The 13,385-nt window shown below is 61.2% G+C and overlaps 2 protein-coding genes across 2 annotated transcripts in view; one reads left to right on the top strand and one right to left on the bottom strand.

Moving 5' to 3' along the window:
• LRFN4 (leucine rich repeat and fibronectin type III domain containing 4) overlaps nucleotides 1–856 on the top strand; it is a 2,734-nt gene extending 1,878 nt beyond the window's left edge. The window contains exon 2 of the mRNA XM_003419555.3: nucleotides 295–856. Within this exon, the coding sequence (XP_003419603.2) occupies nucleotides 295–856 (562 nt within the window). The remainder of the gene's footprint in view (nucleotides 1–294) is intronic.
• PC (pyruvate carboxylase) overlaps nucleotides 1–13,385 on the bottom strand; it is a 27,512-nt gene extending 14,127 nt beyond the window's left edge. The window contains exons 1-9 of the mRNA XM_064287726.1: nucleotides 13,250–13,385; nucleotides 12,931–13,115; nucleotides 12,306–12,471; nucleotides 12,017–12,162; nucleotides 11,717–11,834; nucleotides 11,002–11,153; nucleotides 9,477–9,595; nucleotides 7,010–7,172; nucleotides 4,735–4,917 (exon numbers count right to left, since the gene is read on the bottom strand). Coding sequence (XP_064143796.1) covers nucleotides 4,735–4,917; nucleotides 7,010–7,172; nucleotides 9,477–9,595; nucleotides 11,002–11,153; nucleotides 11,717–11,834; nucleotides 12,017–12,162; nucleotides 12,306–12,471; nucleotides 12,931–13,115; nucleotides 13,250–13,385 — 1,368 coding nt within the window. The remainder of the gene's footprint in view (nucleotides 1–4,734; nucleotides 4,918–7,009; nucleotides 7,173–9,476; nucleotides 9,596–11,001; nucleotides 11,154–11,716; nucleotides 11,835–12,016; nucleotides 12,163–12,305; nucleotides 12,472–12,930; nucleotides 13,116–13,249) is intronic.

Raw genomic sequence — 13,385 nt, 5'->3', positions numbered from 1 at the left:
TCTGGGGGTGGTTTTGTCTGAGCTTAGGCACGCAGGCCTGCACACACGCCACCCCTGCATCTGCTGGCATGCCTCCCGTCTCGGCTCCTGGGGCGCGTGTCAGTGCACACCCTGTCTGCCCCCTTGCACTGTCACCATGCTCATGTGCCTGTCGTGTTTCTGCACCCTGTCAAGTAAACCCACAAAGGTGGGCGGTGCCGCGGGTGGGGAGGCTGTGCAGAGAGCTGGGCGTGGGAGCGCACAGTGGGGCCTGGACCTCCGCCCAGCACTCTGACCGCCCGCCCCTGCCCCCAGGATTGTCCCAGCTTCCAGTCACCAATTCCTGCTGAAGCACCTGGTCCCCGGCGCAGACTATGACCTCTGCTTGCTGGCCCTGTCACCTGCCACAGGGCCCTCTGACCTCACCGCCACCAGGCTGCTGGGCTGTGCCCACTTTTCCACACTGCCAGCCACGCCCCTGTGCCACGCCCTGCAGGCCCACGTGCTGGGCGGGACCCTGACTGTGGCCGTCGGGGGAGTACTGGTGGCCGCCTTACTGGTCTTCACTGTGGCCTTGCTGGTTCGGGGCCGGGGGGCCGGGAATGGCCGCCTACCCCTCAAGCTTAGCCATGTCCAATCTCAGACCAACGGGGGCCCCAGCCCCACGCCCAAGAGCCACCCACCGCGGAGCCCCCCGCCCCGCCCCCAGCGCAGCTGCTCCCTGGACCTGGGTGACACGGGAGGGTGCTATGGTTACGCCAGGCGCCTGGGAGGGGCCTGGGCTCGACGGAGCCATTCTGTGCACGGGGGGCTGCTTGGGGTGGGGTGCCGGGGGGTGGGAGGCAGTGCAGAACGGCTGGAGGAGAGTGTGGTGTGAGGGGATGGGGGGCAGCAAGGGGCACCCTCCACTGTGCAGAACAGGGCCCGAGCAAGGGGCAGGAAGGCGGCAGGCAGGCCCCGCCTGGGTAAGTACACGCTGCCTGGAGCCCCTCCGTTTTTATTCTCGGTACCTCAGGCTCCCCTTTGCTCTTGGCCGGACAAGGACCCTTTCCTTGGTCCTGGCCTCCAGACGGGGATGGGGGAGCAGTCCCTCTGACAGGTGCTCACAGCCACCGCGGCAGGGGCTGCAGCCAACAAGCGGGAGTCTTGTTTTTATTTATAATAAAAATGTTGAGGATACCTCATGCTGGTCTCTGGTCTCGTCCTGCCAGTCTTCCTGAGGGGAGGGCTGGGGAGTGGGACATGCAGGCTGACAGACTAGGACAGGGGTCAGGGAGCAGCTTCTAGGCCCAGTGGAGGCGCCTGAGCATCCTGGGCCCCTCACATGGCCTAAGGGGACTGTGGGGAGCAGGGGACATGCCTGGTATGGTGTCTGCTGGCCTCAGGGCCCCTGTAGTAGCTTGGAGCTGGGCGAGCTGAGTACTCTGCCCTGTTCCCCAGCAGGTGCAGGGTGGGGAGAGGGCGTGGTGCCCACATAGGTGAAGCCGGAGGCACATGCCCAGCCACAGGGAGCATCACAGTCCCCAGAACAGCACATCTGGACTTAGTGATGGGAGGAGGTGGGAGACAGCACAGCCCTTTTGGACAGAAGGAACCTGGACTGGCAGCATCTTCATGCAACTCAGTAATAACGTTACCTGGCTCCTGTTGTGACACCCTTGTCCACCTCCTCCCCCCTCAACGCATCTTCTGGGTTTGAAAATGCCACCCCAAGTGGAAAAGGGCTGGGAATCTCACTCCCCTGGGAGCCCCTGGAAGGTTCCAGTCAGTACTGCAGGACCTGAGCGAGGATGCTTGCCCCCAACTGTATCACTGAGGTCCCTGTGGCTTTGTTTTGGGCATTCCTGGAAAGTCGGTCAGTGAGGCCTCCCGCAAGTGCAGGAGAGACAGCTGGACAGTGGGGGTGCACTGGGCACTGGACACTGGGGGCAGACATCACAGGGGCATGCACACGTGTGTACACGCATGCATCACCGTTCCCCTGCCGTAGTCCCACCCCTGAGAGGACAGCTTTCCTCTGGGCCCAAGTCCCTGCCAGCCCCCAACCTAAGACCTGGCCCCTCTGCCAGCCTCCAACCCAGAGCTCAGCCCCTCTGCCAGGACCCCCACCAGGAGGTCCCTGCCAGCCCCAACCTGGGGCACGGTCCCTCTGCTGGGACTCCTGGCCATGCCCTACCAGCCTCCAACCCAGAGCTCAGGCCCCCAACCCAGAGCTCAGCCCCTCTGCCAGGCCCCCAGCTAGTCCCTGCCAGCCACCACCTGGGGCCTGGCCCCTCTGGCAGGACCCCCCAGTAGGTCCCTGCGAGCCCCCAACCCAGAGCTCAGGCCCTCTGCCAGGACGCCCAGCCGGTCCCTGCCAGCCCCAACCTGGGGCAAGGCCTCTCTGCCAGGACCCCCCGCCGGTCCCTGTGAGCCACCACCCGGGGCAAGGCCTCTCTGCCGGGACTGCCAGCCTGTCCCTGCAGCCTCTGAACAGGACTTGCTCCTGGGTACCCAGCTGGAGGAACCGGCATTCCCTACACACGTGCTCACGTGAGGTTCTGACCCTGCTGACTGTCAGCTGTGCAGGTGCCTGGGCCCCACTCCAGAGGCTGGGCTCTGGTGTCCCAAGGCCTGCCGAGGGGCCTGGCCCTGGCAACCATAACAGGCATGCTGCCTGGGTACCCAGCGGCTTCCCTGTGAAGGGCCACAGGGGCTCCAAGAGCAGCAGGGCTGAGCACTGGGGCTCGAAGGTGCATGTGGACACGTGTTCAGGCTGTGCTCACACATGTGACTCCACACGGTGTCACACGTGCCTCTGGCCTCCCAGCCCCGGAGCACATACCCGGAGGTGGACCGAGATCCTAGATTAAGTGAATGGAGACCAGAGTCTCGACAGAGGATGATGGCAAAGCCTCAACAGGGGGTGGCGGTGCTGAGAGTGAGGGAGCGCAGGTGGGCTGGGAGCTGCAGGGCGGAAGCAGGTACAGCAGGGCGGGGGGTGGACAGGGGAGCTCTGTGGGGGCGGGGAGGCAGTGGCCTGGTCTAGGGTCACATTTGCGGAAGATACTGGCACCCCCAGAAACCAGAAACACATGACCTGCTGCTGCCCCCCTTCTCCTCTGGGTCCCCACATTGTGAGCACAGGTGTCCCTTTCTCCCACCTTGCAGTGGGGCCTCTGGGGGTGGCTACTTCTGGGCCCTGCAGGGGTGGGACAGGTGGAAGATTCTGGCCCAGGGGATGCGCCCAGCACGTGGCTGAGGAGGAAACAGAGTACCTGGGCACAGCCACAGGGGAGCTGACCGGGATCACCAGCAAGGCAGCACGGAGCCGCGGGCGGGGCCGGCATGACCCCGTGGGGTCACGTACGCCCTGGGCACACAGCCCTGCCTGACACTGAAGCAGCTACAGGACATCCAGGTGTGGGGACAGCAAGCCCCCGTGGCTGGACTGGGCTGAGCACAAACACCCTGGATGTTAGTCGCGACACGCCTCTGCTGCCAGGGCGGGGCCTGACGGGAAAGAGGGAGAGTGGGGAGACTCAGCAACCAGGGAACAGCCAGACACAGGGCTCCCTCCAGGGGTGGGCGAGGGCCCAGGACGCCGGCCATCGACATGGCAGGCACAGGCCCCAGGGCCCATCTCCTGCCCACGCTTTTCCAAAATGCTTCTGTACCCACCAGGGCCACTGCCAGGACATGCCACAGAGCCATATCCGTAGATGTGAGAAAGCACCCCAGGCGCTGCCCACATGCCCCACCTCGGCAGCTGAGTGTGATGCTGTGACCAGGAGACACGGGGAAGAGGCTCAGGCCACCCGGGGCTCAGTCAGCTGTCCCTGCACATCCGGGGATGGCGTGCAGGGCGGGGGGCTCCCCCAGAGGAGGGAGGGAGAGGAGCGGTCCGTCTAGCAGCTGGCCCCCACAGCAGGTGGACAGTGGGCATACGGGCCCAGGCCCCCCTCCTCCTGCTCCCCTTGCCCTGCCAGAGTTTCTGGTGGTGGCACTGGCCCCAGGGATGCCCATCGGCTGCGTGGGCAGGTGTCGGCTTCAGAGGACAAGACGACGCTTCTTAGCTGTGAGTTCACATCTACTTATGGACGCTGTGACGGAGCCTAGCAGAGAGGCCAACAGGAACTTAGTCCTTGCCAGGCGGGTAAGCCGAGCTGCGCCCCAGAGGGTGAGCCACATGCTTCCCTGGCCCACGCTGCTGCACCCGGCTGCAGCCCCACGCCTGCCTGTCCCCCAGGCACCAACACTGACCAAGCCAGGTCGTGCAGCAGCAGGACTGGCAGAGGGACTTACACTATACAATGTGACCTTCTCCCCTCAGAGCTTGGGTTCTCTCCCAGGAAACAGGGATACCCTGGAGAACTTGCCCCAAGCACAGGCTTCTGGGCCCCTACCCAAACCTGATGGACTGGAGCTTCCAGAAGGGAAGGCTGGCAACGTGTGGGTTTACACACTCAGGTGATTGTTACACGTGGGCAGGAAACCGAGTCTGCCCTGGGCAAGACTCCAGGTGGTACCTCTCCAGCCCGCTGCAAACTTACGGCCTCTGAGGGTAAAGCCTGGGGCCCAGGCCGACTCCAGGGGATGCTGAGGGGGCCCTGGCCACATCTGAAAGCAGCTGGGAAAACCACTGACCCAGCAAAGCCAAAGCCAGAGAGGGACTGAGGCAGAACCCAGCCCCGCCCCACCGTGGGGCTGTGGTGGGCAGCGACCGTGGACACCATGTGACCAGAGCATAGGCAGGTAGGGGCTGCGGTCCCTCACCTTCACACCACGGACTCGGAACTCAGCCAGGGCTCTACTCATCTTGGTGGCGGCCGTGGGGTGGTCCTTGCCGTGAGCGATGACCTTGACCAGCAGAGAGTCATAGTGGGGGGAGATGACAGCGCCCTGGAAGGCGGAGGCGTTGTCCAGGCGGATACCCATCCCCTCCCCACTCCGGAACACCTGCCAGGAGAGAGGTGTGGACGTTGGATCCGGGTCAGGAGCTGGAGTCAAGGCGTGGCTCTGCCCCAGGCACAATGGATGTGGGCACCAGGCTCCCACAGATTACCTGCCTGACCACCCCATGTCTTTTGGATTCATTCATTTTTCATTCACTCATTCCACAGACACTTAAGGGGCGTCCACTATATGCCAGGCACTGGGGATCGAGCACTTGAAGCAGAGTCCTTGCTCCCACGGGCTCCGATGTGCTGGGGTGGAGACAGACAGACAGGGAAAGCCCCAGGTGGCAAATGGTGACAGGTATGCTGAGGGACAATGAAGCAAGGAACGGCGCCAGGCAGGCAGGGCAAGGAGGGCTTTTCTTTTAGTCTGTGTGTTTGTTAGAACACACGGCCATGAGGAAGGCCTCACCTTTCACCCATTTTCCTCTCCTTCCAGAAGGAGGAGAGGGAGGAAAGGAGGGGAGGAAGTGAAGAGAAGGAGGCAAGCAGATAGAAATGCTAAGAATTCGATAAAGGAAAAATGATTACATGATGCAAGGAGGGAAACAGAAAGCCAGGCTTGCACACACATGCACACACCCCCAAGAATGAGATGCAAACAAAAAGGAAAGAATGAATGGGTGAGAGGCAGCCTGGTGGAGGCGGGTGAGGGCTTCAGAGGCCGCCAGAGAGGATGCCTGGGGGTGGGAGAGGGGTTCGGGGAACAGGTGGGCAACTCCAACACACACATAAGCACGCGTGCACGCACGCGCGCGCACACACACACAGGAGCATACGCGTACCCCCACGGTTGGCAGGGGCAGTTCCAGCAGGGAGAGCCTGCCCCTGGAGAGAGAGCAGGATGGGGAGTACATGGAAGGTCCATGGAAGGAAGACGGGGAGTGAGAGGGACACCCTGAGGGGCTTGGGGCACCCATTGTGCCTCACTTCCATTTCTGAGGGGCACAGGCCTGTATTCGATAAAAAGGAACTTAATAAAATATTTAAGGGTGAACACTCAGCCGTGAGCAGGAGCTGTCAGCTAAAAATATTTTGTGGTAAACCAGGCTCTGAGGAGCCGGGCCTTGGCAGTGGAGGTGCAGACACACAGCAGCACGACCCGGGAGTGTGAGGCCCTGGACCGCCCTGCCGGCCGAGGTCAGAGGAGTCAAGGCCTATGGATGGAGTCCACCTATAGCCTCGATCCTTCCAGAATCTGAACCTGGCAGTCAGCTCCCTGCCTCAAGCCCCAGCTCAATGCGGACAGCACCCACCCACCCAGCCCCACCCTCATTGGCATCACTGTCTGAGAAGGCTGGTATCTTGTCCCAGATCCTCCTCGCCTGGTCACCTGGCCCTCTCCCTGAGCTCCTCCAGGGGCCCTGCCTTCGGGGGCTCAGGCCAGGTGGGCAGGTGCTAAGCCAGCAGTGCCTCCGCCCAAGCTGAACCACCTTAGCCAGCAGGAGGGGCGGAGTGGGAGGGACAGGAACACTGAGCAGGGCTCCGAGGCTGGAGAAGGCAGGGGAGGCGGACAGAGGCCCAGAGAGAAGAGAGGCCAGGGGCGCCCACCTGGCCACACTCAGCAGTCCCTCACACATCTTGTTATGGCCTGCCCATCTCCTCCCTGCCCCACCATCTCCTGACACCCCATTCCTCCTGGCTACCCCGTGGGCCAACTCGCCCCCTCCCCTGGGACATTGTGCCCCAATCCTTTGCTGCACCCCCTCTGCCCTGCCCTTGCTAGCCCTCCATGATGCCAGCGACAGGCCAGGAAGCCAGGCTCTGGCCTCCTGTGAGGGGTTGCTGGGCCCAGGAGCCTGGGCTTGTTTCTGGGCACGCTGTACCCTCTCTCTTTTGTTGTGCGAAGTGGGCTCCTCCCCACGTGATTAGCTCACTGGCTTTCCTGAGCCTTCGCAGTGGCAGTCTCTTCTCTTGGGAACGCTCTGTCCTTCACCGTCGACAGTGCCTGGCTCCCATGGACTCTAAGCCAGCTTAAGATCCACCTGCTCGGGGACCCCCTGACCACAGGTGCACGAGCTCCTGGGTGCTACAGCCCTGGGCAGCAGACTGGCCTGTGAGAATCTGCACCCCCCTGGAGGGACACCGCCTACCTCGATGCGGCCGGTGTCGGGCTGGAATCCGCGAGCAGGGTCCTCTGTGGTGACCCGGCACTGGATGGCGCAGCCGTTGATACGGATGTTCTCCTGCCGCAGGCCCAGGTCGGGCAGGCTCCTGCCCTCGGCCACGTGGATCTGGGCATGGACCAGGTCCACACTGCAGGTGAGAGGAAGACAGGAGGGCTGAGAGGGCAGGAGAAGGCCTGACAGCAGAGGCTGGGGACGGAGAAGGGGCTGGTCCACAGACAGACAGGGCCTGCCCCACCTGAGTGCTGCCCACCCCCCATTCCCTCCCCTGCTGCCCCCCGGGGCGGTGGGAGACTGCAGAATCTAAATGACAGGGGCACAGCCACCGCTGAGGGGCCAATGCTCCAGCTTGTTCTACCTACTCTGACAGCTCTGCCTGATACTCAAACACCCCTCCCTGGGGTGCGGGGCCTCCGTCCTCCTGGCCCTCACACCACCCTGCAGGCCCAGCTTTGCAGCGTCAGCTCTCTAGGTCTGAGGGGCAGGCACACATTCTCATAGGTGCTACTCTCTAGGGGTGGTCTGCCAGAGAAGGGGGCTGTGAGGGCCAGCGCAAGGAGACGCAGTAGCCAGGCCACTGTCCCCGGTTTCTGCCGGGCGGGTGCGGAGACCCTCCCCAGAGAAGATTTCCACGTACAAGGCTCTCTGAGGGGAGCTGGTTTCCCCCGTTTAGCCCTGCTGCCTGCCACACTACGGAGGACAGTCACACATCCAAGGAACAACTGTTACAAACGACATAACCCCCTTGAGGTTTCAAATTTATTGTCACTGAAGCTTGCGGTGAGGGGGCTTGGAAAGTACATGGCGATTTTGCTGTTTTCTATCTCCCGCTAACCTTACTTCATAGTGACAATAAGGGCCATTTATCGCACGTCTCCCCTCCGCCATGGCCCACGGCTGGGCCCTTTATCTGCACAGTGATGCTCTGTCTGAGAGCCACCGTGGTTCCCAGCAGAGGAGGGCTCTACACATGCTTACCCGGGAGGAACCTGAAGCCCAGCCTGTCTGACTACAAACCCCTGTGCATAGCAGCAGAGATTTCTAGCTTAGCAGAGCAGCTGGGGAGAGCTCAAGACTGAACGATTCACAGCAGCGTCATGGGGAAAGTGCCAAGGCCTCATGGACCATCCACCTCCACTCAGACCTTTACCTGAGAGGGTGAGGGACCTGGGGGCTCCACACACCTGCAGGAGAGGCTAAGGCAGGCGGCCTGGCCATAGCCGCCATCTCACCTGGGGCTTGGGGAAGCAAAGAGAGTCAGGAGTGTTCCATGCTAGGAAGGACTGGCCCGAAGCCAGGACTTGACACTAAACTGGCTCAAAACACACATCTTGAAACAGTAAAAGGCTATTTTAATTGTTATTTATAAAAGAGGCAGATTTCTAAAAATGTCAATACTCAGTGCTTGTGGGAGAACACACTGGAACAACCTATCTAGAAAGCTACAGGCAAGATACCGTGTCTCCTCTGACCCAGTAATCTTCTCCTAGGCGTCTCCTTGGGTCTGTTCACATCAAAGAAGTGACGCACCCTCAATAATCACAAAATCTGGGAACAACCTCACTGTCTAACAACAGAGACTACGAAAATGAGTTATGAAATATACAGATAACGGAATACTCTGTAGCCGCCAAGAGCTCGGCTGCTAACTGAAAGGTTGGCAGCTTGAACCCACCCAGCGAATCTGCAGGACAAAGACCTGGCGATCTGCTTCCATAGATCACAGCCTAGAAAACTATACGGGGCAGTTCTACTCTGTCACACGGGGTCGCCAGGAGCGAAAATTGACTCAATCCCACCTAATGACGACGACAAAAGTATTTAGAAACGACGGCATGGGGAAATGCCACCAACAAATATTAGAAAAACAGACCAGAAATCCTATGTAAAACATCTCGGTTTTATAGAAACGGCTGTATAATGAAATAAAAGTGGAAAGAAACATGCCACTAAGTGTGGGCATGGCTGACAGCACAGCTGGAGCCAAGACTAGAGAGAGGCCTGGGTGCCAGTCCAGCTGTGGGACCTTGGGCAACGCTCTTGACCTCTCCGAGCCTCGGTTTCCCTCTCACAGTGCTGTTGTGAGGGTCCCAGGAAACGTCTGCTCTAGCATGGAGCCCGGCTCAAGAGCTCTCGCCAGCATCCTTATCTCAGGGTGGGACCACGGACCGTTTTACTTCCTCCTTTGTACTAATTCTCCCGGTGACTGTGTAGAGCTTTCATAATAACAAATGTGAAACTGAGCACCGGGCTCTAAGTGCTCCCTCCCCAGGTGGAGAGATGCTGGGCCCCTGGTCCCGCTCCCTAAGCGGCACATCATGTGGACGCCGCACAGGAGGAGACGCCCTTCTTGGCTCTCCCAGCCATCTGTAGCTCCTGGAGTTTCCCACTGAGGTTGCTCCTCTCTGTCACCCCGAACCCGGCCAGTGCTCACTCCGTGATCTCCTCGGTGACCGTGTGCTCCACCTGCAGCCGCGAGTTGACCTCAATAAAGTAGTGTCTGCCGTGCTTGTCCACCAGGAACTCCACAGTGCCCGCATTCTCGTAGCCCACCTGTGGGCCAGGGAGGGTCAGCGGGCGGGGAAGGCAGGGCTCCATCTCACCCTCAGGTCGGCTCCCACAAAAGAGCAGTCTAGCTGCCAACCTCTCCCCTGCAGACAGGCCGACCCCCAGCCCTCGCCCCTGCCCTGCTGTGACAAGTGCCCAGAGCCCCTCATGCCAAGACCCCGTCCCTTCCCCCAGCTGAGCCCCTGCCTGTCACCTACTCAGCTTTCCAGCACAGCTCCCACCCGTCATACCTCAGCCACTCCTGGCCCTGTTTTATCCTCAGAGGGTGGGAGGAAAGTTCCCTTCTCACTCTACCATGTCATTCCCCCCTGGCAACCATCCGAAGAGATATCATTTGAAAGGAACCAGGAGAGGATACTCTAACTGCAGTTTCACCCAATTCCAGTTTCATTTCTGGTCCTTCCCAAACCACAGGGTAGGCCTCAATCAGCTCCCTCAAATCTGTGCTGGAATGAGACAGGGCCTGAACCAACAGAGCACACTCAGGGTAAGACCACTCTTAGGTGAAGTAAGTGAGCCTCCGCTCTAGACGAGGCCCTCATCAAGGCCTGGCATTCACTGCACTGGGGCCCAGGCCCAGAGCGAACCCAGCCTTCAGCATGAGAACAGGACAGAAGCAGCAGTTCTTGGCCATCCCTTCAGGCCCACGCCGCCTGAGCAGGCTGAGGTGGGTGGCACACCTCAGAAGGGGCGCAGGATAACGCCAAGGAAGAGGGTGCAGACATGCCTGGGTGCTGGGGGCTCAGGGAAGGGAGGGTGAAGGTGGGGGCTGAGGAGACAGGATGGGAGATGAGGCCCCGGCCCAGGGATAACATGGCTTGGTTCTAAGGAAGGAGGCCCAGGAAGAAGAGGGGGCAGGACCCCAGGCCCAGGCCTCCTGTGATAGCTGTACTCTGTGGGCCAGGCCTGGGCAGGTCATCTCCTCACTGCCATCCACTCCAGCTGTGCCTTCCAGTGAGCAGAGGCTGTCAGGATGGCCTCATGAGGACTGGTTGGTAATGACCGGGATGGAGGAGGCAGCCAAGACGAGTGAGGAAGAAGTGCCTGAACACATCCCTAGTTTGATAGGACCCACTGAATGTCCTTCCCTTCCCGTGCAGCAGGTGCCGAGGAGTGGTTGTCACATTCCCTCCTTCTTCTCAGCTGTCTCGGCTTAGCCTTTGGGCCAGGAGTGTCTGATAGCACCCAGAAAGGACCCAAGGATCCTGCTGCAGCCCTGTCCTCCTCCCACCCTGAGCCCATCACCCTCAGCCTCCCTGTTCCCACCCACTGTCCACTCTACACCCCGGGCGACCAACAGCCCTGGGGCCAGTGCTGCAAAAGCACCGGGCGCTGCAGGCCCAGGCTCCTTGTCCCCACATGACCCTGCCAGGCAAGCCCCGGCCCTTCACCTGCTTAGCGAGTTTGACGGAGTCACCGGTGAGCCGAGTCCGGAGCTGGGGGTCCAGGTGGGCGGCGGGCGCGATCTCCACCACCTTCTGGTGCCGCCGCTGGATGGAACAGTCTCGCTCGTACAGGTGCAGAATGTTCCCGTACTGGTCCCCTGGGGGGAGAGAAACAGGCTCAGCTGTGCCTGGAACCTAAATGCACCTAGAGGAGCCCTGGTGGAACAGTCGTTAAGTGGTCAGCTGCTAACTGAAAGGTCAGAGGTTCGAACCCAACAGCGGACTGGTAAAGAGAAAGACCTGGTGACCTAGTCCCATAAAGACTGCAGGCTAGGAACCCTAGGGGCCAGTTCTGCCCTATCCCACGGGGAGGCTGAGTCAGAATCAATGGGACGGCACACAGCAGCGAGAACAAATGCCTCCTGGACTCCCCCAAGAGCCCCAAGTGACCAGCATGGCCAGCCAGTGTCTGCCTGCAGCTAGCGTCTGCCTCGGGGCGGCCAGCGTCTGCCTCGGTGCGGCCAGCGTCTGCCTCGGTGCGGTTAGCGTCTGCCTCGGTGCGGCTAGCATCTGCCTCCAGCAGTGGGGCAGAAATGCTGCCGGGTTCCCATCCCAGCCCCAACACACCCTGGGCTGTCCCGAAGAAAGGTCAGGGCTGCCACTCCTGCCTCAGCTGCCCAGGGTGATGGTAAGCACCCCTATCACCGATGCGCCCACTCACCCAGGATCTGCACCTCGATGTGGCGCGGCCTCTCGATGAACTTCTCCACAAACAGTGCCCCGTTCCCAAAGGCAGCCAGGGCCTCGGAGTAGGCCCGGGTGTAGTTCTCCTCCAGCTCCTGAGAGGGCGGGCGAGGGCAGAGGTCGGCCCCAGCTCCATGTCTCTCCCTCTGCTACGACCCCTGCCCACTCCCCTGCCAGGGCCTCCTGAGCACTGCCGGGGTCTGCTCTGCGGTGGCGTGACCTCCTGCACCCCACACCTAGGCTCCCCTGCTGGCTCCCAGCCCTGCCTTTTGCTCACCTCGTAGCTGTGGACGACCCTCATGCCACGCCCCCCGCCCCCATAGGCAGCCTTGAAGATAATGGGGAAGCCGTAGGTGTTGGAGAACTCATGAGCCTCGTGTAGGGAGGTGATGGGGGCGTCTGTGCCTGGGACCACGGGGACACCTGTGGGGAGATACGTGTGTGGGGGCTCTAAACAGGCTGGAGCCCTGCCAAAGCCCACCAAGGAACAAACACGACAGCCAGCCTCCTCCCTGGAGGCCGCCATCTAGGAGCTGCGTGGGCACACAGCTGCCTGCCACACTCACCCGCGGCAATGGCGATGGCCCGGGCCTCCACCTTATCTCCCATCTTGCGGACCACCTCGGGGCTCGGCCCAATGAACCGGACCCCAGCGTCCTGGCAGGCTTGGGCAAAGTCCGCTCGCTCAGAAAGGAACCCATAGCCAGGGTGCACCGCGTCCACACCGTTCTCCTGTGAGGGGAGGGTGGGTCAGGGATGTTGAAAACCAAAAACCAAACCAGCTGCCGTCAAGTTGATTCCAACTCATGGCGACCTCGTGTGTTTTAGAGTAGGACATGCTCCACAGGGTTGTCAATGGCTGTGATTTTGGGGAAGCAGATTGCCAGGGCTTTCTTCCAAGGCGTCTCTGGGTGGGTTCAAACTGCTGAGAAAATGCTCTGCATTTTGTTGCTGAGTGCTTAACTGTGCCACCCAGGGGCTCCTGGGGCTACTGAACTCTCCTCAAAACCCTTCAAGGGCCTGGACCAAACCCTAGGGCCTCCCCTGAGCAGGCTCCCCCGGCTCACCCACTGACAGAAAGGCACGGGACACAGTTCCTGCCCTCAGGAAACCCCAGCTAGCAGTGGCCCCCAGGCACAGCAGCCCCCGGGCACCCTCGAGCTCCCAGCCCCAGCCCCACCACTGGCTCACCTTGGCCACCTTGATGATGTCTGGGATGTGTAGATAGGCTTGCACGGGGGCGAGGCCACGGCCGATCAGGTAGGCTTCGTCTGCTTTCTGCCGGTGCATCTGGCCCGTGTCCTGCTCGGAGTAGATGGCCACTGTGCGGATGCCCAGCTCTGTGCAGGCCCGGAACACGCGGATGGCAATCTCACCTGGGAGGGTGCGAGAGATCCTAAGAGAGTCAGAAGGAGCGGGGCAGGGAGCTGGGGCCTGAGGAGGTAATGGAGAGAAAGGAAAGGCGGAGGGCTGGCTGCCTGGTTCCTACGCGCTCCAGGGAAGCACTCACCTCTGTTGGCCACCATGACCTTCTTGATGGGCTTGTACTCCAGGCGCCGGACATTTGGGGAGGCGGCGGAGATGGTGGAGGCTCGGCGAATACTCAGGAGCCTCAGGCCCCCATGGACCAGGCGGAGCTTCAGCAT

Source organism: Loxodonta africana, chromosome 7 (assembly GCF_030014295.1).
Source record: "Loxodonta africana isolate mLoxAfr1 chromosome 7, mLoxAfr1.hap2, whole genome shotgun sequence".
Taxonomy (NCBI): domain Eukaryota; kingdom Metazoa; phylum Chordata; class Mammalia; order Proboscidea; family Elephantidae; genus Loxodonta; species Loxodonta africana.
Note: the sequence above shows the minus strand (reverse complement) of the source record. Positions and strands in the feature narration are given on the sequence as shown.